Here is a 24,976-nt window from a genome sequence, read left to right as displayed (position 1 = left end):
ATATATATATATATATATATATATATATATATATATATTAACTATTATAGCCCAACAAGTTACTTATAGCAGTGTAAATATGAGCAATCACTTTTTGGCAGACAATCACTTTTCCACAAGAGCATCTGGCTGCAGCCACTGTGGAGCTCCACAGTAACCGGATACACATGACCTCCACAGTCGCCGGAAACACGTAACTTCAGTTAAATCGACTTTGACAGCGAAAACTAAATTGCGTTTTTGCTACTATTGATGCTGCTGAGAAATAAAAATGGTTTTAAGTGGGGGTTTTTTTAACACTCTGGGTTTGTTCAAAAAAATTCACCATCCCCTAAATTGTTCGTGGCCAAAAGTGTACAGTGGTCCCTCGCTATAATGCGGCGCACCTTTCGCCACACTCGCTGTTTCGCTGATTTTTTTTTTTTTTACAGTACATCGTGTTGTGCGTTCTGATTGCTGTAGACCATTGTCAATCAATCTAGTCCAGTGTCTCCTGTACAGGAGCGGTCCCTAATAGGAGTTTGACTGGGAAACTCAAATCTCAGTAGCCAGTATCAACAAAAATTCACTGCAGTCTGTGTAATATTTGATGCGTCATTATTTATTTCAGTCTATCTTGCAAATACATATTTGCATTGCAATGTCATGCACAAACACACACAAGTATTAGATCCTTAAGATCAAACCTATGTCATTCTTTTGGTCCACTGCAGTGTAGTCGTCAAAAAAACAAAACAAAAAGAGAAGTCAAGTGGCCACAAATGGCCAGGATAGAGCCCAGAGGGTTGATGCGTAAAATGTATAAAAATATTATTGATTACAGGGTAATATATTAATGTTAATATCAACAATAAGCTTTTTACTCTGAAGTTACAAGTATAAACAATGCTGTTGCATTTACACTTAATTTTTTTACTATAAGTATGGACATGGAAACAAGTGGATATTTAATAACACGTTTAACTGGAATTCTGTACACTGAAAAACAAACAACAACACATAAAAAACACAAACAAACAGCCAGTGCCTTCATCTGTCCATTAAATGTCAAACATCGCATTGACCCATAGTCCCTGCTCATCAGCACAAGCTTTTAAAAAGAGCTCCATGTCCTCTGCAAACTGAAAAACAAAGAGGAAGAAGTCCCTCTACACAAAAACACTGCAGATGACAAGCCAGGCAAACATCTATTGATCTGTTTGAATGCCTCCTCATCATGTGAGCCTTGAAGTTTTTTTTAAGAAGACTAAGACCACAGTGAGGGGGTTTCATTTTCAAGGACTTTCCACAAGCCACAGTTTCATTTAGCACAGAGGGTAGAGCACATGAATGTTCTACCAAAGATTCAGAAAATGGTTTAGATACTGGAGACAAGACATCGAGAGGGAGATGGGGCTCCTCGGAGAGTTCAGTGGGGAGCAGTCCTGAATGATGACATGAGAAAAATTGCCTTGCCATATCCCCACGCTGTATTACTGTCATGTTACAGACAGGGCAGTGAAAGTGCACCGGTATATCATTTTGTCTGTAAGAGAGAGAAAAAAACAAAACAAACAACAACATGTAATTTAAAGGTAGTTGTATAGAATGCAATCAGTTTATCTAACAATCGGATTGTACATATTAACAAAAATATCCAAGCCATCCTCAATAATGAAAGCAAAATGGTATGGATCACAAGAGCTGTCAGGAAATGTGGTGAACAGGAAAAAAAAAAAATATTTAATGAAAACACGCTTTTTTCTCTCGCTGATGAATGCACTGAACTGTACAATGTGAAAAGCAACTTTTAAGTCAACAAAGAGACTGTAGAAGTGCTGAAATGAAGAGCATATTTATAACTTTAACTATGAGGTATATTTAATACCAACATACCTTTGAAAGGCAAAGCATTTTTAATGTGTCCATTTATATGCTCCTCAATCTTTGCCTTGACAGTAGGGCTGAAAGTGGGGCACAGAGGGCAGTGAAAGAGTCTTCTGCAACATGTTGTGCATTCCTGCAATTCTGGCTTGGAGGCAGAACTCCAAATTGATATGAGCATCTAAAACAGAGAGAAAAACAGATAAACACCATATACACATTTAAGTTCAGGTTTTAGCAGAAATAAGACATTACAGTTAGCATGTAAGAGATTTGTGGAGAAAATTCTTTACAAAAACATAATTTACAAAACACTTTTATTTGTGACATACGTATCTATTGACATATAACAGACAATTTAACAAAGGCTAACTAAAATCTGGGCAATAAAAAAGCAGAACAGAATGGAATAGAGAATATTAGTATTTATACATATATAAACCTCTTTGTGACGACCTTTACAATGTTTTTGCAGGTGGAATGAGAGACATGAATAAAGTGCAATATGCAGTAAATGGAACAATGTGCATTGATGTTACAGATAGTGAAAAGTAGTTCAATAACAAGCAAAAAATAAATACGTTTGAAACTGACCACTAAATGCTAACCAGAGGTGTCAAAAGTACACACATTCCTTACTAAAGTTTAGATAGTTCGGAGGTATGACCGTTGTTGTAACGCTAACAAAGTGCCAACATAATCAGTGTAAGCAAACTAGATGATTCCTAAAATTATATAATTATTAACGGCAAATTTATACATGAAAGACTCCGTCCCAACCTTTACAATCCACTTGCAAGATTTCCACAGTCGATGATCCACGCAGGAACGTATTTCTGCCTACTGTGGAGGTCACGTGTTTCCGGCTACTGTGGAGGTCACGTGTTTCCGGTTACTGTGGAGCTCCACAATGGCTGCAGCCAGACCCTTCTCCACAGCCCCGGTGTTCCAGCTTAACTGTTTGGTTTTTTTTGGGGGGGGGGGTTACGTTAACCGGTTTGTTTACATATTCCACTCTCCGTGTTCCACATGTTGCATTTGCAGATTCTCATTTTCACCGAACGATCGTCTCTTTCCGCCTGGTCTTGTGTGTCTGTGCTTCTGTAACATAAAGAACGAGCTGACATGTTTCTCAGGACACCAGCGATCAGCTCAACAGGCCCTCAGTTTACCTGCATGCGTCCTCTTCCTCACCTGTCAGCTGTTTAATACCTGCTGCTAATTCAAGAAACACGCCCACGTTACCTGGTGATAGTCACAGTTTAACTTTGCTCGATATAACGCAATGTCGGCGCATTTTTCTGCACAAGATAAGTATTTTTTTTTCCCCCGAGCGCAGAGCTGCTGGAGCTGGTTTCCCAACAGAGCACTTTATAGGCGAACCCACTTTATCAGCGGCTGATGTCCAATCACCGCCACACAGCTTTGAAACCTCACCTGAGTTTTAGCTCTCAGTGGTTAAACGCTGGACTTAATTCACTCAGGTTTTGTCTGTCGGGTCACGTTTACTTCGCTGTTTTATTTACAACTGAGCAAATCGGTTTGGCTGAGGTTAAAGTTACGTTTCATAACTGCAGAGTTTTACTGAAGTTTAATGGTTCACTGGCACATGTGTTAGACTGAACTATTCGCTTTTCTTTATCTGGTGTGTTTTGGATTTAACAGTGAATTTTAAGATTAAACTGACTTTTAAAATGTTTTTATACAAAGAGGAAAGAGAAGGCGCATTTCCACCGAGAGGAGCAGAGTTTGCAACAGCATGTTCATCATGAAGACTGCAACCTGGACAGAAATATTACATCATCTGTTTTTTAGTAGTTATTCAACTGTATTCTAAGCACCAGCTATCTGTTAGAATTTTTAGATTTTACTTAACTAAAAATAAATGAGGTTAACATATAATTTGTGTGATTTTTTTTTTTCCCCAGTCATGTTATGTTTAACTGTCAAAGGCTTGTTACAAACTATGAAACACATCGTGCAGACTTCTGGATGTTAGAAGAAAACTAATACTGCTCATGAATGAGACTAAAGGCAGGAAGGTGTCCTTTAAAACTAAACATGTTAATAGGACCTCCCTATTTATATCGTAGTTTATGATATAGCACGTGTATTTCAGTAATAGCCTACTGATTTCAGTGCAGTGGTGAACAGTCACAAAGCTCACATGGGCGTTATCTGTGATACTCCTTAACTATAATTTATCCAAGTTAACTTCAGTTAACCACTCAGACAGTTCTTTTCTTTTCTTTATACTGTAGACTTTCACGTCTCTGGAATAGTTGGTAGTAATAAGGATGGTTTTCAGTAAAATCATATAGATATGACCCATGAATTATTCGTAGATGACTGTTAGATTAGTCAGCTGTGAAACTGTGTGTTAACTCAGAGAGCTGAAGATATCGTGGATATGCTGACCTCGCTCCGTGGTGTACAGGGTCGTTTACCCTCATGATTAATATTCACAATTAAAATATTAGCCGAACATCATTAAGTCTGTATGTGTTTCATAGTGTCGAACAACCTTTGTACAGTTAAAGCCAGCAGTTACTACATGACGGAAACACCAACGTTTTCTCTTTTATGCGTTTATACACAGGTCACGCTGATTACTGAACAAAAACCCAAAGATCAGCTGTTAATCGGATTTATTTGCTCTCTCTCCTCCTTAAACATGTTTTTAATGTTAGTTATAATTCAGATTTGGCGACTGAAACAGGTATGACACATACGAACATCAGGAAATAAAAACCCGGTAAATATAACCTCAGTAAATGAGGTCAGTGTACAGTGGGGGTTATGGCAGCTGTGTACCTGCGCTTTGTCAACGGTAATAACAGCTCGATTGCTTGCGAGGCGAGCGGGTCTATCCCACGCTAGATAGATAGATAGATAGATATTCATATCAGGGTTTACGAGTGTGTTGGGAATTTTGACCATTCTTCCAGAAGCACATTTGTGAGGTTAGTGCTAATATAATTTTCTTAGGTGTTAATAAAATATTGTGACTCTGATATCCACAGCAACTTTGTTAGTATCGTCTGCTTGCTAACATGACATTGTTGTAAGTTGTAACTGTGATTACAGGATCAGAGAAGAGAAATGCTACATACAGATGATACTATGATGATACACATAGCTTTAGAAACTTTTTTTCCTGTAGATATTTACAGCTACAGTAACAATAACCATAACACCAAGGAGTCCGCATGACAGAATTAACACAAAATTAAAAAAAGATAGATTCTTGTCTCCTCCATCCTTGTGTCCTCTTTCTTTGGACTCTCCTTCTGTGAAACCTGCAGAGCAAAAAACAAAACAAAGGTTTGAGGACTCTGGTACCAGGCAGACTGAAAATAGCTCTTGTTTTACACTTTCAAATATCTGTAACATTCGGTAGAGGTGATGTCAAAGCTGCTGGCAGTGAGCTGGATGTCAGAAAAGTAAGTAGTGAATGTGTCTGCAGCCGTTTGGTTAATAACTGCAGGGTAGCATCTCTGTGCTGATGTTTCATACAACTTTTATCCGTTAACAGAAGCAGAAAAAGACCATTCATCAGTGTGTCACTTTTGTTTTCTTTTTCAAACTGTTGGATGTCTATCATGTGCAGAACCTTTCAAAAATAAATGCATAAAACAAGCAGAAATATTTAATTTAATTCAGATTTAAATCACAACCCTCAAGGTGCTTTACATTGTAAGGTAAACAAGTGTGGTATAAGAATCCACCCACCACAACAGGAAGCTTCTTATTGGATAAAACTATTTCCACATCACATAGAAGCAGAAGGAAAATGAGCCCACTGTTGGAGCCTGCTGTGAGGATTTCATGAGGCACTGCTTTTACCATACACAGAGGACCACTCTGAGCATGGAACAGCAACCCTTATAAACAGCTGTGCAGTAAGCTCAACCTCTACGAACTCACCTGTGTCTGTGACTGTGAGGTTGATGGAGTGCTTGAACTCGCTGACGACTCTCTCGTCATTTCTGGTGCTGCTGGTTGTAATCTCACACTTGTATATTCCCGTATCACTGACCCTGACGTTCCTCACAATCACAGTAACATCTCCATCCATCATGGATGAGTCTCTCAGCTGCACTCGGCGTTTAAAGGACTCGTGCTGGTAGTTCTCGTATGAGCGCTGGTCTTGGAAGAAGAACACATAACCCTGTGAGATGAGCTCAGGTCTGCTCCACTCCAGCAGGGTGATGTGTGCATCTCTGGGACCCCAACACTGAAGAGTGGCAGCTTGTCCAGGCCTCACTCTGAGCTCTGTGTGAATGAAAAAGAAAGAGGAGAAAAACAAACATTAATAGCGCGTTATACTGCACGTCATGGACACGCATTATGCAGAAGAACACGTTGGACTCCATGTCTACCACCTATACTTCAGCAGACACAGTCACAACCTGAGACCTCTGACAGCAGCACTACGGATCACAGCAAGTACTGAACTCTGAACTGTTCTTGAGTTGTAACAAGTAGAAGGTCAGAGTTTACAGTGTCACAATAATGGCTCTCAGCTCGTTAGATCACCATGGTAACTCATTTTCTGGTTTTCTAAAGACCTTTGGTTTAAACCCAGCTCCAATAAAAGTATTCATTATTAACAAATAGTATACATGTTTCATTAATGTGTTTATCGGTTTAATTATTGCATACATACATCTAACCTACATCATGGTTAGAAAATAAATCAGTTTGCATGTATTATTTGGGAAAAAATTGGGGTTTTATGATTTTTTCCATTTATGAGTTCTTAGGATTATGTGAGCTAACTGGTAGTTAAAGGGTTAAAATTCTGAATTTGAATGAAATTTTGATTTTCATGAACAGCACTGATGCTAATTTAAAAAATTAAGTCAATGAAAGTGGAATTTATTTTAAATATATATTAGTTTTATAGCATTTTGTAAACGTAAACAAGGTGTGGCCATTTTTGGCCACGAACAAGCTGAGAGGGAGTTTTTATGTTTTTGCTCTCCCTGCACAAAAATAACATTGAATAACTAGAAAGTGCATTTTCTGAAGAAACTGCAGTGTGAATGCTTGAATCTGAATGTATGCACTGAAATGAATTAATTGCTGAATTTTGAGTTAAAAATAAAAATGTTGAATGAGCTGGAAAATGCAGATTTATTAAACTGAAAACAAAAGTGCAGAACTTTTGAAAGCTGATGTTCACACAGAAGAAGTTGGAAAATAGCTGAAAAGTTTTTAAATTAAAATTTGGAAAACCTAAGAAATGAGAACAGAAAATTTAGAGTCAGAAAACACCTGAATGAATATTAAAAGTTCATATTCTTTGAATCACTGAATGACTAAAGTGTAATCCCTACACTTGGATCCACACACTTTTAAAGGTTTACATCTCTGAGCTTTGAAAGACATGCTGTTGGAAAGAGAAGAACGATGGCTTCTTTTTGAGGGTAAAATGATGGCTGTAGAGCAAACACTGTGGACACAGCAGCAGTTGAAAGAGAAGTGTTTAAGATGAATCTTGGCACAGTGAGAGACAGAGCTCGTTAGGCAGGCAGGTGTGAGCCTGGTTGCTATAGTAACTGCACCCAATGGCTCAGTACACACGCACACAGACATGCACCTCACTTTTGCTGCTTAAAATGAACAGAAAAGTCAGGCCGAAACAAATCGCTCCCAAATGAAAAGTACAGGTCCTATTGACGAAATTCTTTTCACCGTGAGCGGCAGCAATGTCCAGTCTACCTAATTCTCAGTTTTCATGCCTGTGGAGTTTATTATATGGACGTGGTGACAGTGTAAAAACACCATGCTCTTCTGATTTTCAAACGAACCTTCTGAGCCATTTTAACATTAGAGTCTATGGAGGAGTTGGAGGAGGAGGCTGTGCTTTGGTGACATTTATGAAAGAACCATAACACCTAGTACAATAGTAAACACATTGGATGAAAGAGGACAGCGATGGCTACGTTTTGAGGGTAAAATCATACCTGTAGAGCAAACGCTGCGGACACAGCAGCAGTTTTAAAAAAGATTTTAAGATTAATTTTTTTGCTCCTCTCACTCTAGCAGTTCAGCTGTCTCACTCTAGCCCCAACATTCCGTCCCATACACACCCATTATAAACTCTGAAACGGCTGAAAAAACATCATGAAACTTAAACTGGAACTGAAGAAAAAGTATAACAGATATTGAAAAGATAAATACAAGTTGAATAGTTGAATGTCTTGTCTTCGTTTTAAAGTTTGAATGGTAGCTCTATGTCAACGTATGTTGAAGTAGATACAGTTTGAAAATGAGTAAGTTGAATGAGGATTTGAAGGGTCTCCCCATTGAAATACATGGGAAATTTTTGTTGAAAAAAGTTGAATAATTTTAAAAATATAAATGTTATAAATGAGAAAAATAGAAGCAGTCGTGTCCAAAAGAAGAGGAATCTAATGGTGTTTGAATGGTTTTTCTAAGTTGAACGGTTTTGAAGGAGATAGACTACAAAAAACGTACGGAATATATAATAAAATATAATAACTAGAAAGTGCATTTTCTGAAGAAACTGCAGTGTGAATGCTTGAATCTGAATATATGCACTGAAAAGAATTAATTGCTGAATTTTAAGTTAAAAATGTTGAATGGGATGAAAAATACAGAAATTTTCACCTGAAAACAAAAGTGCTGAACTGCTAAAAGCTGACAAGCACAGAGAAGAAGTTCGAAAATAGCTGAAAATGTTTTAATTGTAAATTAGAAAAACCTGAGTAATGAGGAAAGACTATTTAGAGTCAGAAAACATCTGAATGAATATTAAAAGTTCATATTCTTTGAATCACTGAATGACTAAAATATGATCCCTCCATTTGGATCCACACAGTTTTAAAGGTTTACATCTCTGAGCTTTGAAAGACACAGTGTTGGAAAGAGAAGAATGATGGCTTCGTTTTGAGGGTAAAATGATGGCTGTAGAGCCAACACTGTGGACACAGCAGCTGTTGAAAGAGAAGTGTTCAAGATGAATCTTGGCAGAGTGAGAGAGAGCTCGTTAGGCAGGCAGGTGTGAGCCTGGTTGCTATAGTGACTGAGCCAGGGGCTCCATACACACGCACACAGACATGCACCTCACTTTTGCTGCTTAAAATGAACAGAAACGTCAGCCCCAAACAAATCCTTCCCAAATGAAAAGTACATGTCATATTGACAAAATTCTTTCACTGTGAGCGGCAGCAATGTCTAGTCTACCTAATTCTCAGTTTTCATGCCTGTGGAGTTTATTATATGGACGTGGTGACAGTGTAAAGACAGCCTGCTCTTCTGATTTTCAAAGGAAGTTTCTGAGCCATTTTAACATTGGAGTCTGTGGAGGAGTTGGAGGGAGGAGTCTGTGCTTTGGTGACATTTATGAAAGAACCATAACACCTAGTACAATAGTAAACACATTGGATGAAAGAGGACAGCGATGGCTACGTTTTGAGGGTAAAATCATACCTGTAGAGAAAACGCTGCGGACACAGCAGCAGTTTTAAAAAAGATTTTAAGATGAATTTTTTCGCTCCTCTCACTCTAGCAGTTGAGCTGTCTCACTCTAGCCCCAACATTCCGTCCCATACACACCCATTATAAACTCCGAAACGGCTGAAAAAACATCATGAAACTTAAACTGGAACTGAAGAAAAAGTATAACAGATATTGAAAAGATAAATACAAGTTGAATAGTTGAATGTCTTGTCTTCATTTTAAAGTTTGAATGGTGGATCTATGTCAATGTATGTGGAAGTAGATACAGTTTAAAGAGGAGTAAGTTGAAGGAGAATTTGAAGGGTCTCCCCATTGAAATACATGGGAAATTTTTGTTGAAAAAAGTTGAATAATTTTAAAAATATAAATGTTATAAATGAGAAAAGTAGAAGCAGTCATGTCCAAAAGAAGAGGAATCTAACAGTGTTTGAATGGTTTTTCGAAGTTGAACGGTTTTGAAGGAGATACAGTACAAAAAACGTACGGAATAGATAATAATAAAATAGAATAAAGATTACAACAACAATACTGTGAATGGTTTTACAAGCATTCACACTAATAACTAGAAAGTGCATTTTCTGAAGAAACTGCAGTGTGAATGCTTGAATCTGAATGTATGCACTGAAATCAATTAATTGCTGAATATTAAGTTAAAAATAAAAATGTTGAATGAGCTGGAAAATACAGAGTTTTTAACCTGAAAACAAAAGTGCAGAACTTTTGAAAGCTGATGTTCACACAAAAGAAGTTGGAAAATAGCTGAAAAGTTTTTAAATTAAAATTTGGAAAACCTAAGAAATGAGAACAGAAAATTTAGAGTCAGAAAACATCTGAATGAATATTAAAAGTTCATATTCTTTGAATCACTGAATGACTAAAGTGTAATCCCTCCACTTGGATCCACACACTTTTAAAGGTTTACATCTCTGAGCTTTGAAAGACATGCTGTTGGAAAGAGAACAACGATGGCTTCGTTTTGAGGGTAAAATGATGGCTGTAGAGCAAACACTGTGGACACAGCAGCAGTTGAAAGAGAAGTGTTTAAGATGAATATTGGCAGAGTGAGAGAGAGCTCGTTAGGCAGGCAGGCAGGTGTGAGCCTGGTTGCTATAGTGACTGCACCCACTGGCTCCATACACACGCCAAGACAGACATGCACCTCACTTTTGCTGCTTAAAATGAACAGAAAAGTCAGGTCGAAACAAATCGCTCCCAAATGAAAAGTACAGGTCCTATTGACAAAATTCTTTCACCGTGAGCGACAGCAATGTCCAGTCTACCTAATTCTCAGTTTTCATGCTTGTGGAGTTTATTATATGGACGTGGTGACAGTGTAAAGACAGCCTGTACTTCTGGTTTTCAAACGAACCTTCTGAGCCATTTTAACATTAGAGTCTATGGAGGAGTTGGAGGGAGGAGGCTGTGCATGGGTGACATTTATGAAAGAACCATAACACCTAGGACAATAGTAAACACATTGGATGAAAGAGGACAGCGATGGCTACGTTTTGAGGGTAAAATCATACCTGTAGAGCAAACGCTGCGGACACAGCAGCAGTTTTAAAAAATATTTTAAGATTAATTTTTTTGCTCCTCTCACTCTAGCAGTTCAGCTGTCTCACTCTAGCCCCAACATTCCGTCCCATACACACCCATTATAAACTCTGAAACGGCTGAAAAATCATCATGAAACTTAAACTGGAACTGAAGAAAAAGTATAACAGATATTGAAGAGATAAATACAAGTTGAATAGTTGAATGTCTTGTCTTCGTTTTAAAGTTTGAATGGTGGCTCTATGTCAACGTATGTTGAAGTAGATACAGTTTGAAAATGAGTAAGTTGAATGACGATTTGAAGGGTCTCCCCATTGAAATACATGGGAAATTTTTGTTGAAAAAAGTTGAATAAAATTAAAAATATAAATGTTAAAAATGAGAAAAATAGAAGCAGTCATGTCCAAAAGAAGAGGAATCTAACGGTGTTTGAATGGTTTTTCTAAGTTGAACGGTTTTGAAGTAGTAGGACTACAAAAAACGTACGGAATAGATAATAATAATAACTAGAAAGTGCATTTTCTGAAGAAACTGCAGTGTGAATGCTTGAATCTGAATGTATGCACTGAAAAGAATTAATTGCTGAATTTTAAGTTAAAAATAAAAATGTTGAATGAGCTGGAAAATACAGAGTTTTTAACCTGAAAACAAAAGTGCAGAACTTTTGAAAGCTGATGTTCACACAAAAGAAGTTGGAAAATAGCTGAAAAGTTTTTAAATTAAAATTTGGAAAACCTAAGAAATGAGAACAGAAAATTTAGAGTCAGAAAACATCTGAATGAATATTAAAAGTTCATATTCCTTGAATCACTGAATGACTAAAATATGATCCCTCCATTTGGATCCACACAGTTTTAAAGGTTTACATCTCTGAGCTTTGAAAGACACGCTGTTGGAAAGAGAACAACGATGGCTTCGTTTTGAGGGTAAAATGATGGCTGTAGAGCAAACACTGTGGACACAGCAGCTGTTGAAAGAGAAGTGTTTAAGATGAATCTTGGCACAGTGAGAGACAGAGCTCGTTAGGCAGGCAGGTGTGAGCCTGGTTGCTATAGTGACTGAGCCAGGGGCTCCATACACACGCACAGAGACATGCACCTCACTTTTGCTGCTTAAAATGAACAGAAAAGTCAGCCCCAAACAAATCCTTCCCAAATGAAAAGTACAGGTCCTATTGACGAAATTCTTTCACCGTGAGCGGCAGCAATGTCTAGTCTACCTAATTCTCAGTTTTCATGCCTGTGGAGTTTATTATATGGACGTGGTGACAGTGTAAAACACCATGCTCTTCTGATTTTCAAACGAACCTTCTGAGCCATTTTAACATTAGAGTCTATGGAGGAGTTGGAGGAGGAGGCTGTGCTTTGGTGACATTTATGAAAGAACCATAACACCTAGCACAATAGTAAACACATTGGATGAAAGAGGACAGCAATGGCTACGTTTTGAGGGTAAAATCAGACCGGTAGAGCAAACGCTGCGGACACAGCAGCAGTTTTAAAAAATATTTTAAGATTAATTTTTTTGCTCCTCTCACTCTGGCAGTTGAAGCTCTCACTCTAACCTCCAACATTCCGTCCCATACACACCCATTATAAACTCTGAAATGGCTGAAAAACATCATGAAACTTAAACTGGAACTGAAGAAAAGTATAACAGATATTGAAAAGATAAATACAAGTTGAATAGTTGAATGTCTTGTCTTCGTTTTAAAGTTTGAATGGTGGATCTATGTCAACGTATGTGGAAGTAGTAGGAGTTTAAAAATGAGTAAGTTGAATGAGGATTTGAAGGGTCTCCCCATTGAAATACATGGGAAATTTTTGTTGAAAAAAGTTGAATAAAATTAAAAATATAAATGTTAAAAATGAGAAAAATAGAAGCAGTCATGTCCAAAAGAAGAGGAATCTAACGGTGTTTGAATGGTTTTTCTAAGTTGAACGGTTTTGAAGTAGTAGGACTACAAAAACGCGGAATAGAATAATAATAATAATAATAATAATAAAGATTACAACAACTATACTGTGAATGCTTTTACAAGCATTCACACTAATAATAATAAAGATTACAACAACAATACTGTGAATGCTTTTACAAGCATTCACACTAATAACTAGAAAGTGCATTTTCTGAAGAAACTGCAGTGTGAATGCTTGAATCTGAATGTATGCACTGAAATGAATTAATTGCTGAATTATAAGTTAAAAATGTTGAATGAGCTGGAAAATACAGAGTTTTTAACCTGAAAACAAAAGTGCAGAACTTTTATAAGCTGATGTTCACACAGAAGAAGTTGGAAAATAGCTGAAAAGTTTTTAAATTAAAATTAGAAAAACCTAAGAAATGAGAAACGAAAATTTAGAGTCAGAAAACATCTGAATGAATATTAAAAGTTCATATTCTTTGAATAACTGAATGACTAAAATGTGATCCCTCCACTTGGATGCACACAGTTTAAAACATTTGTATCTATGAGCTTTGAAAGACATGCTGTTGGAAAGAGAACAACGATGGCTTCGTTTTGAGGGTAAAATGATGGCTGTACAGCAAACACTGTGGACACAGCAGCAGTTGAAAGAGAAGTGTTTAAGATGAATATTGGCACAGTGAGAGAGAGCTCGTTAGGCAGGCAGGCAGGTGTGAGCCTGGTTGCTATAGTGACTGCACCCACTGGCTCCATACACACGCCAAGACAGACATGCACCTCACTTTTGCTGCTTAAAATGAACAGAAAAGTCAGGTCGAAACAAATCGCTCCCAAATGAAAAGTACAGGTCCTATTGACAAAATTCTTTCACCGTGAGCGACAGCAATGTCCAGTCTACCTAATTCTCAGTTTTCATGCTTGTGGAGTTTATTATATGGACGTGGTGACAGTGTAAAGACAGCCTGTACTTCTGGTTTTCAAACGAACCTTCTGAGCCATTTTAACATTAGAGTCTATGGAGGAGTTGGAGGAGGAGGCTGTGCATTGGTGACATTTATGAAAGAACCATAACACCTAGTACAATAGTAAACACATTGGATGAAAGAGGACAGCGATGGCTACGTTTTGAGGGTAAAATCAGACCTGTAGACCAAACACCGTGGACACAGCAGCAGTTTTAAAAATATTTTCAGATTAATTTTTTGCTCCTCTCACTCTAGCAGTTGAGCTGTCTCACTCTAGCCCCAACATTCCGTCCCATACACACCCATTATAAACTCTGAAACGGCTGAAAAAACATCATGAAACTTAAACTGGAACTGAAGAAAAAGTATAATAGATATTGAAAAGATAAATACAAGTTGAATAGTTGAATGTCTTGTCTTCGTTTTAAAGTTTGAATGGTGGCTCTATGTCAACGTATGTTGAAGTAGATACAGTTTGAAAATGAGTAAGTTGAATGAGGATTTGAAGGGTCTCCCATTGAAATACATGGGAAATTTTTGTTGAAAAAAGTTGAATAAAATTAAAAATATAAATGTTAAAAATGAGAAAAGTAGAAGCAGTCATGTCCTAAAGAAGAGGAATCTAACGGTGTTTGAATGGTTTTTCTAAGTTGAACGGTTTTGAAGGAGATACAGTACAAAAAACGTACGGAATATATAATAAAATATAATAACTAGAAAGTGCATTTTCTGAAGAAACTGCAGTGTGAATGCTTGAATCTGAATATATGCGCTGAAATGAATTAATTGCTGAATTTTAAGTTAAAAATGTTGAATGAGATGAAAAATAGAGAAATTTGCACCAGAAAACAAAAAAGCTGAACTGCTAAAAGCTGACATCCACAGAGAAGAAGTTAGAAAACAGCTGAAAATGTTTTAAATGTAAATTAGAAAAACCTAAAAAATGAGAAAAGACTATTTAGAGTCAGAAAACATCTGAATGAATATTAAAAGTTCATATTCTTTGAATCACTGAATGACTGAAATGTGATCCCTCCACTTGGATCCACACAGTTTAAAAAGTTTATATTTCTGAGCTTTGAAAGACATGCTGTTGGAAAGAGAAGAACGATGGCGACGCTTTTTGAGGGTAAAATGATGGCTGTAGGGCAAACACTGTGGACACAGCAGCAGTTGAAAGAGAAGTGTTTAAGATGAATCTTGGCAGAGTGAGGGACAGAGCTCGTTAGGCAGGCAGGTGTGAGCCTGGTTGCTATAGTGACTGCACCCAATGGCCCCATACACACGCAGACATGCACCTCACTTTTGCTGCTTAAAATGAACAGAAAAGTCAGGTCGAAACAAATCGCTCCCAAATGAAAAGTATAAGTCGTATTGACAAAATTCTTTCACCGTGAGCGACAGCAATGTCTAGTCTACCTAATTCTCAGTTTTCATGCCTGTGGAGTTTATTATATGGACGTGGTGACAGTGTAAAGACAGCCTGCTCTTCTGATTTTCAAACGAACTTTCTGAGCCATTTTAACATTGGAGTCTATGGAGGAGCTGGAGGGAGGAGGCTGTGCTTTGGTGACATTTATGAAAGAACCATAACACCTAGCACAATAGTAAACACATTGGATGAAAGAGGACAGCGATGGCTACGTTTTGAGGGTAAAATCATACCTGTAGACGAAACGCTGCGGACACAGCAGCAGTTTTAAAAAGATTTTAAGATTAATTTTTTCGCTCCTCTCACTCTAGCAGTTGAGCTGTCTCACTCTAGCCCCAACATTCCGTCCCATACACACCCATTATAAACGCTGAAACGGCTGAAAAACATCATGAAACTTAAACTGGAACTGAAGAAAAGTATAACAGATATTGAAAAGATAAATACAAGTTGAATAGTTGAATGTTTTGTCTTCGTTTTAAAGTTTGAATGGTGGCTCTATGTCAACGTATGTGGAAGTAGTAGGAGTTTAAAAATGAGTAAGTTGAATGAGGATTTGAAGGGTCTCCCCATTGAAATACATGGGAAATTTTGTTGAAAAAGTTGAATAAAATTAAAAATATAAATGTTAAAAATGAGAAAAATAGAAGCAGTCATGTCCAAAAGAAGAGGAATCTAACGGTGTTTGAATGGTTTTTCTAAGTTGAACGGTTTTGAAGTAGTAGGACTACAAAAAACGTACGGAATAGATAATAATAATAATAATAATAAAGATTACAACAACTATACTGTGAATGCTTTTACAAGCATTCACACTAATAATAATAAAGATTACAACAACAATACTGTGAATGCTTTTACAAGCATTCACACTAATAACTAGAAAGTGCATTTTCTGAAGAAACTGCAGTGTGAATGCTTGAATCTGAATGTATGCACTGAAATGAATTAATTGCTGAATTATAAGTTAAAAATGTTGAATGAGCTGGAAAATACAGAGTTTTTAACCTGAAAACAAAAGTGCAGAACTTTTATAAGCTGATGTTCACACAGAAGAAGTTGGAAAATAGCTGAAAAGTTTTTAAATTAAAATTAGAAAAACCTAAGAAATGAGAAACGAAAATTTAGAGTCAGAAAACATCTGAATGAATATTAAAAGTTCATATTCTTTGAATAACTGAATGACTAAAATGTGATCCCTCCACTTGGATGCACACAGTTTAAAACATTTGTATCTATGAGCTTTGAAAGACATGCTGTTGGAAAGAGAACAACGATGGCTTCGTTTTGAGGGTAAAATGATGGCTGTACAGCAAACACTGTGGACACAGCAGCAGTTGAAAGAGAAGTGTTTAAGATGAATATTGGCACAGTGAGAGAGAGCTCGTTAGGCAGGCAGGCAGGTGTGAGCCTGGTTGCTATAGTGACTGCACCCACTGGCTCCATACACACGCGCACAGACATGCACCTCACTTTTGCTGCTTAAAATGAACAGAAAAGTCAGGTCGAAACAAATCGCTCCCAAATGAAAAGTACAGGTCCTATTGACAAAATTCTTTCACCGTGAGCGACAGCAATGTCCAGTCTACCTAATTCTCAGTTTTCATGCTTGTGGAGTTTATTATATGGACGTGGTGACAGTGTAAAGACAGCCTGTACTTCTGGTTTTCAAACGAACCTTCTGAGCCATTTTAACATTAGAGTCTATGGAGGAGTTGGAGGAGGAGGCTGTGCATTGGTGACATTTATGAAAGAACCATAACACCTAGTACAATAGTAAACACATTGGATGAAAGAGGACAGCGATGGCTACGTTTTGAGGGTAAAATCAGACCTGTAGACCAAACACCGTGGACACAGCAGCAGTTTTAAAAAATATTTTCAGATTAATTTTTTTGCTCCTCTCACTCTAGCAGTTGAGCTGTCTCACTCTAGCCCCAACATTCCGTCCCATACACACCCATTATAAACTCTGAAACGGCTGAAAAACATCATGAAACTTAAACTGGAACTGAAGAAAAGTATAATAGATATTGAAAAGATAAATACAAGTTGAATAGTTGAATGTCTTGTCTTCGTTTTAAAGTTTGAATGGTGGCTCTATGTCAACGTATGTTGAAGTAGATACAGTTTGAAAATGAGTAAGTTGAATGAGGATTTGAAGGGTCTCCCCATTGAAATACATGGGAAATTTTTGTTGAAAAAAGTTGAATAATTTTAAAAATATAAATGTTATAAATGAGAAAAGTAGAAGCAGTCATGTCCCAAAGAAGAGGAATCTAATGGTGTTTGAATGGTTTTTCTAAGTTGAACGGTTTTGAAGGAGATACAGTACAAAAAACGTACGGAATATATAATAAAATATAACTAGAAAGTGCATTTTCTGAAGAAACTGCAGTGTGAATGCTTGAATCTGAATATATGCACTGAAAAGAATTAATTGCTGAATTTTAAGTTAAAAATGTTGAATGAGATGAAAAATACAGAAATTTTCACCTGAAAACAAAAGTGCTGAACTGCTAAAAGCTGAAATCCACACAGAAGAAGTTGGAAAAGAGCTGAAAATGTTTTAAATGTAAATTAGAAAAACCTAAGTAATGAGAAAAGACTATTTAGAGTCAGAAAACATCTGAATGAATATTAAAAGTTCATATTCTTTGAATCACTGAATGACTAAAATATGATCACTCCACTTGGATCCACACAGTTTTAAAGGTTTACATCTCTGAGCTTTGAAAGACACGCTGTTGGAAAGAGAAGAACGATGGCTTCTTTTTGAGGGTAAAATGATGGCTGTAGAGCAAACACTGTGGACACAGCAGCAGTTGAAAGAGAAGTGTTTAAGATGAATCTTGGCACAGTGAGAGACAGAGCTCGTTAGGCAGGCAGGTGTGAGCCTGGTTGCTATAGTGACTGAGCCAGGGGCTCCATACACACGCACACAGACATGCACCTCACTTTTGCTGCTTAAAATGAACAGAAAAGTCAGGCCGAAACAAATCGCTCCCAAATGAAAAGTACAGGTCCTATTGACGAAATTCCTTCACCGTGAGCGGCAGCAATGTCCAGTCTACCTAATTCTCAGTTTTCATGCCTGTGGAGTTTATTATATGGACGTGGTGACAGTGTAAAAACACCATGCTCTTCTGATTTTCAAACGAACCTTCTGAGCCATTTTAACATTAGAGTCTATGGAGGAGTTGGAGGGAGGAGGCTGTGCTTTGGTGACATTTATGAAAGAACCATAACACCTAGTACAATAGTAAACACATTGGATGAAAGAGGACAGCGATGGCTACGTTTTGAGGGTAAAATCATACCTGTAGACCAAACACCGTGGACACAGCAGCAGTTTTAAAAATATTTTCAGATTAATTTTTTGCTCCTCTCACTCTAGCAGTTGAGCCTTCTCACTCTAGCCCCAACATTCCGTCCCATACACACCCATTATAAACTCTGAAACGGCTGAAAAACATCATGAAACTTAAACTGGAACTGAAGAAAAAGTATAACAGATATTGAAAAGATAAATACAAGTTGAATAGTTGAATGTCTTGTCTTCGTTTTAAAGTTTGAATGGTGGCTCTATGTCAACCTATGTTGAAGTAGATACAGTTTGAAAATGAGTAAGTTGAATGAGGATTTGAAGGGTCTCCCCATTGAAATACATGGGAAATTTTTGTTGAAAAAGTTGAATAAAATTAAAAATATAAATGTTAAAAATGAGAAAAATAGAAGCAGTCATGTCCAAAAGAAGAGGAATCTAACGGTGTTTGAATGGTTTTTCTAAGTTGAACGGTTTTGAAGGAGATACAGTACACAAAAAACGTCGGAATATATAATAAAATATAATAATAATAATAACTAGAAAGTGCATTTTCTGAAGAAACTGCAGTGTGAATGCTTGAATCTGAATGTATGCACTGAAATGAATTAATTGCTGAATTTTAAGTTAAAAATGTTGAATGAGATGGAAAATACAGAAATTTGCACCTAAAACAAAAGTGCTGAACTGCTAAAAGCTGACATCCACAGAGAAGAAGTTGGAAAAGAGCTGAAAATGTTTTAAATGTAAATTAGAAAGACATAAGAAATGAGAAAAAACATTTAGAGTCAGAAAACATCTGAATAAATATTAAAAGTTCATATTCTTTGAATCACTGAATGACTAAAATATGATCCCTCCACTTGCATCCACACAGTTTTAAAGGTTTACATCTCTGAGCTTGGAAAGACACGCTGTTGGAAAGAGAAGAACGATGGCTTCGTTTTGAGGGTAAAATGATGGCTGTAGAGCAAACACTGTGGACACAGCAGCTGTTGAAAGAGAAGTGTTCAAGATGAATCTTGGCAGAGTGAGAGAGAGCTCATTAGGCAGGCAGGTGTGAGCCTGGTTGCTATAGTGACTGAGCCAGGGCTCCATACACACGCACACAGACATGCACCTCACTTTTGCTGCTTAAAATGAACTGAAAAGTCAGCCCAAAACAAATCCTTCCCAAATGAAAAGTACATGTCGTATTGACAAAATTCTTTCACCGTGAGCGGCAGCAATGTCTAGTCTACCTAATTCTCAGTTTTCATGCCTGTGGAGTTTATTATATGGACGTGGTGACAGTGTAAAGACAGCCTGCTCTTCTGATTTTCAAAGGAACTTTCTGAGCCATTTTAACATTGGAGTCTATGGAGGAGTTGGAGGGAGGAGTCTGTGCTTTGGTGACATTTATGAAAGAACCATAACACCTAGGACAATAGTAAACACATTGGATCAAAGAGGACAGCGATGGCTACGTTTTGAGGGTAAAATCATACCTGTAGAGCAAACGCTGCGGACACAGCAGCAGTTTTAAAAAGATTTTAAGATTAATTTTTTCGCTCCTCTCACTCTAGCAGTTGAGCTGTCTCACTCTAGCCCCAACATTCCGTCCCATACACACCCATTATAAACTCTGAAACGGCTGAAAAAACATCATGAAACTTAAACTGGAACTGAAGAAAAGTATAATAGATATTGAAAAGATAAATACAAGTTGAATAGTTGAATGTCTTGTCTTCGTTTTAAAGTTTGAATGGTGGCTCTATGTCAACGTATGTTGAAGTAGATACAGTTTGAAAATGAGTAAGTTCAATGAGGATTTGAAGGGTCTCTCCATTGAAATACATGGGAAATTTTGTTGTTGAAAAAGTTGAATAATTTTAAAAATATAAATGTTATAAATGAGAAAAGTAGAAGCAGTCATGTCCAAAAGAAGAGGAATCTAACGGTGTTTGAATGGTTTTTCTAAGTTGAACGGTTTTGAAGGAGATACAGTACAAAAAAACGTCGGAATATATAATAAAATATAATAATAATAACTAGAAAGTGCATTTTCTGAAGAAACTGCAGTGTGAATGCTTGAATCTGAATATATGCACTGAAAAGAATTAATTGCTGAATTTTAAGTTAAAAATGTTGAATGAGATGAAAATACAGAAATTTGCACCTGAAAACAAAAGTGCTGAACTGCTAAAAGCTGACAAGCACAGGGAAGAAGTTGGAAAAGAGCTGAAAATGTTTTAAATGTAAATTAGAAAAACCTAAGTAATGAGAAAAGAAAATTTAGAGTCAGAAAACATCTGAATGAATATTAAAAGTTCATATTCTTTGAATGACTGAATGACTAAAATGTGATCCCTCCACTTGGATCCACACAGTTTTAAAGCTTTACATCTCTGAGCTTTGAAAGACACAGTGTTGGAAAGAGAAGAACGATGGCGACGTTTTGAGGGTAAAATGATGTCTGTAGAGCAAACACTGTGGACACAGCAGTAGTTGAAAGAGAAGTGTTTAAGATGAATCTTGGCACAGTGAGAGAGAGAGAGCTCATTAGGCAGGCAGGTGTGAGTCTGGTTGCTATAGTGACTGAGCCAGGGCTCCATACACACGCACAGACATGCACCTCACTTTTGCTGCTTAAAATGAACAGAAAAGTCAGCCCCAAACAAATCCTTCCCAAATGAAAAGTACAGGTCCTATTGACGAAATTCTTTCACCGTGAGCGGCAGCAATGTCCAGTCTACCTAATTCTCAGTTTTCATGCCTGTGGAGTTTATTATATGGACGTGGTGACAGTGTAAAAACACCATGCTCTTCTGATTTTCAAACGAACCTTCTGAGCCATTTTAACATTAGAGTCTATGGAGGAGTTGGAGGGAGGAGGCTGTGCTTTGGTGACATTTATGAAAGAACCATAACACCTAGTACAATAGTAAACACATTGGATGAAAGAGGACAGCGATGGCTACGTTTTGAGCGTAAAAAATCATACCTGTAGACCAAACACCGTGGACACAGCAGCAGTTTTAAAAATATTTTCAGATTAATTTTTTTGCTCCTCTCACTCTAGCAGTTGAGCTGTCTCACTCTAGCCCCAACATTCCGTCCCCATACACACCCATTATAAACTCTGAAATGGGTGAAAAAACATCATGAAACTTAAACTGGAACTGAAGAAAAGTATAACAGATATTGAAAAGATAAATACAAATTGAATAGTTGAATGTTTTGTCTTCGTTTTAAAGTTTGAATGGTGGCTCTATGTCAACGTATATGGAAGCAGATACAGTTTGAAAATGAGTAAGTTGAAGGAGAATTTGAAGGGTCTCCCATTGAAATACATGGGAAATTTTTGTTGAAAAAAGTTGAATAAAATTAAAAATATAAATGTTAAAAATGAGAAAAATAGAAGCAGTCATGTCCAAAAGAAGAGGAATCTAACGGTGTTTGAATGGTTTTTCTAAGTTGAACGGTTTTGAAGGAGATAGACTACAAAAACGTCACGGGAATATATAATAAAATATAATAATAATAATAATAATAAAGATTAGAAGAACAATACTGTGAATGCTTTTACAAGCATTCACACTAACTAGAAAGTGCATTTTCTGAAGAAACTGCAGTGTGAATGCTTGAATCTGAATGTATGCACTGAAATGAATTACTTGCTGAATTTTAAGTTAAAAATAAAAATGTTGAATGAGCCTGAAAATACAGAGTTTTTAACCTGAAAACAAAAGTGCAGAACTTTTGAAAGCTGATGTTCACACAGAAGAAGTTGGAAAATAGCTGAAAAGTTTTTAAATTAAAATTTGGAAAACCTAAGAAATGAGAACAGAAAATTTAGAGTCAGAAAACATCTGAATGAATATTAAAAGTTCATATTCTTTGAATCACTGAATGACTAAAGTGTAATCCCTCCACTTGGATCCACACAGTTTTAAAGGTTTACATCTCTGAGCTTTGAAAGACACGGTGTTGGAAAGAGAACAACGATGGCGACATTTTGAGGGTAAAATGATGGCTGGAGAGCAAACACTGTGGACACAGCAGCAGTTGAAAGAGAAGTGTTTAAGATGAATCTTGGCAGAGTGAGGGAGAGAGCTCGTTAGGCAGGCAGGTGTGAGCCTGGTTGCTATAGTGACTGCACCCAATGGCTCCATACACACGCTCACAGACATGCACCTCACTTTTGCTGCTTAAAATGAACAGAAAAGTCAGGTCGAAACAAATCGCTCCCAAATGAAAAGTACAGGTCCTATTGACGAAATTCTTTCACCGTGAGCGGCAGCAATGTCCAGTCTACCTAATTCTCAGTTTTCATGTCTGTGGAGTTTATTATATGGACGTGGTGACAGTGTAAAGACACCATGCTCTTCTGATTTTCAAACGAACCTTCTAAACCATTTTAACATTACAGTCTATGGAGGAGTTGGAGGGTGGAGGCTGTGCTTTGGTGACATTTATGAAAGAACCATAACACCTAGTACAATAGTAAACACATTGGATGAAAGAGGACAGCGATGGCTACGTTTTGAGGGTAAAATCATACCTGTAGAGCAAACGCCGCGGACACAGCAGCAGTTTTAAAAAAGATATTAAGATTAATTTTTTTGCTCCTCTCACTCTAGCAGTTGAGCTGTCTCACTCTAGCCCCAACATTCCGTCCCATACACACCCATTATAAACTCTGAAACGGCTGAAAAAACATCATGAAACTTAAACTGGAACTGAAGAAAAAGTATAACAGATATTGAAAAGATAAATACAAGTTGAATAGTTGAATGTCCTGGCTTCGTTTTAAAGTTTGAATGGTGGCTCTAGGTCAATGTATGTGGAAGTAGTAGGAGTTTAAAAATGAGTAAGTTGAATGATGATTTGAAGGGTCTCCCCATTGAAATACATGGGAAATTTTTGGTGAAAAAAGTTGAATAAAATTAAAAATATAAATGTTAAAAATGAGAAAAATAGAAGCAGTCATGTCCAAAAGAAGAGGAATCTAACGGTGTTTGAATGGTTTTTCTAAGTTGAACGGTTTTGAAGGAGTAGGAGTACAAAAAACGTACGGAATAGATAATAATAAAATAGAATAATAAAGATTAGAAGAACAATACTGTGAATGCTTTTACAAGCATTCACACTAAATAGAACTAGAAAGTGCATTTTCTGAAGAAACTGCAGTGTGAATGCTTGAATCTGAATATATGCACTGAAAAGAATTAATTGCTGAATTTTAAGTTAAAAATGTTGAATGAGATGAAAAATACAGAAATTTTCACCTGAAAACAAAAGTGCTGAACTGCTAAAAGCTGACAAGCACAGAGAAGAAGATGGAAAATAGCTAAAAATGTTTTAAATGTAAATTAGAAAAACCTAAAAAATGAGAAGACTATTTAGAGTCAGAAAACATCTGAATGAATATTAAAAGTTCATATTCTTTGAATCACTGAATGACTAAAATATGATCACTCCACTTGGATCCACACAGTTTTAAAGATTTACATCTCTGAGCTTTGAAAGACACGCTGTTGGAAAGAGAAGAACGATGGCTTCATTTTGAGGGTAAAATGATGGCTGTAGGGCAAATACTGTGGACACAGCAGCTGTTGAAAGAGAAGTGTTCAAGATGAATCTTGGCAGAGTGAGAGAGAGCTCGTTAGGCAGGCAGGTGTGAGCCTGGTTGCTATAGTGACTGAGCCAGGGGCTCCATACACACGCACACAGACATGCACCTCACTTTTGCTGCTTAAAATGAACTGAAAAGTTAGGCCGAAACAAATCGTTCCCAAATGAAAAGTACAGGTCCTATTGACGAAATTCCTTCACCGTGAGCGGCAGCAATGTCCAGTCTACCTAATTCTCAGTTTTCATGCCTGTGGAGTTTATTATATGGACGTGGTGACAGTGTCAAAACACCATGCTCTTCTGATTTTCAAACGAACCTTCTGAGCCATTTTAACATTAGAGTCTATGGAGGAGTTGGAGGGAGGAGGCTGTGCTTTGGTGACATTTATGAAAGAACCATAACACCTAGTACAATAGTAAACACATTGGATGAAAGAGGACAGCGATGGCTACGTTTTGAGGGTAAAATCATACCTGTAGAGCAAACACCGTGGACACAGCAGCAGTTTTAAAAATATTTTCAGATTAATTTTTTGCTCCTCTCACTCTAGCAGTTCAGCTGTCTCACTCTAGCCCCAACATTCCGTCCCATACACACCCATTATAAACTCTGAAACGGCTGAAAAAACATCATGAAACTTAAACTGGAACTGAAGAAAAGTATAACAGATATTGAAAAGATAAATACAAGTTGAATAGTTGAATGTCTTGTCTTCGTTTTAAAGTTTGAATGGTGGCTCTATGTCAACCTATGTTGAAGTAGATACAGTTTGAAAATGAGTAAGTTGAATGAGGATTTGAAG

General features: G+C 37.0%; 1 protein-coding gene and 1 long non-coding RNA gene across 6 annotated transcripts in view; both read right to left on the bottom strand.

Annotated features, from left to right (window-relative positions):
• Positions 1-580: 580 nt before the first annotated feature.
• On the bottom strand, positions 581-2,946 carry LOC120437464. Its single transcript, XR_005611149.1, has 3 exons — positions 2,644-2,946; positions 1,876-2,044; positions 581-1,525 (listed from the first exon to the last, which is right to left on the bottom strand). It is a non-coding gene; the product is annotated as an uncharacterized LOC120437464 (long non-coding RNA).
• Positions 2,947-4,445: 1,499 nt separating this feature from the next.
• The window catches only part of LOC120437592, a 74,641-nt gene continuing 54,110 nt past the window's right edge, over positions 4,446-24,976 (bottom strand). For all 5 annotated transcript variants that reach the window (XR_005611268.1, XM_039608136.1, XM_039608135.1 and 2 more), the window contains 2 exons: positions 5,791-6,138; positions 4,446-5,162 (listed from right to left, as the gene is read on the bottom strand). Coding sequence is in view for 4 of the 5 variants with exons in the window: in XM_039608136.1 (XP_039464070.1) it covers positions 5,005-5,162; positions 5,791-6,138 (506 nt within the window). In the remaining variant the exon portion in view is untranslated. The remainder of the gene's footprint in view (positions 5,163-5,790; positions 6,139-24,976) is intronic.

Source organism: Oreochromis aureus, linkage group 3 (genome assembly GCF_013358895.1).
Source record: "Oreochromis aureus strain Israel breed Guangdong linkage group 3, ZZ_aureus, whole genome shotgun sequence".
In the NCBI taxonomy this organism is placed as follows: Eukaryota; Metazoa; Chordata; class Actinopteri; order Cichliformes; family Cichlidae; genus Oreochromis; species Oreochromis aureus.
This window is presented reverse-complemented; position numbering and strand designations above follow the sequence as displayed.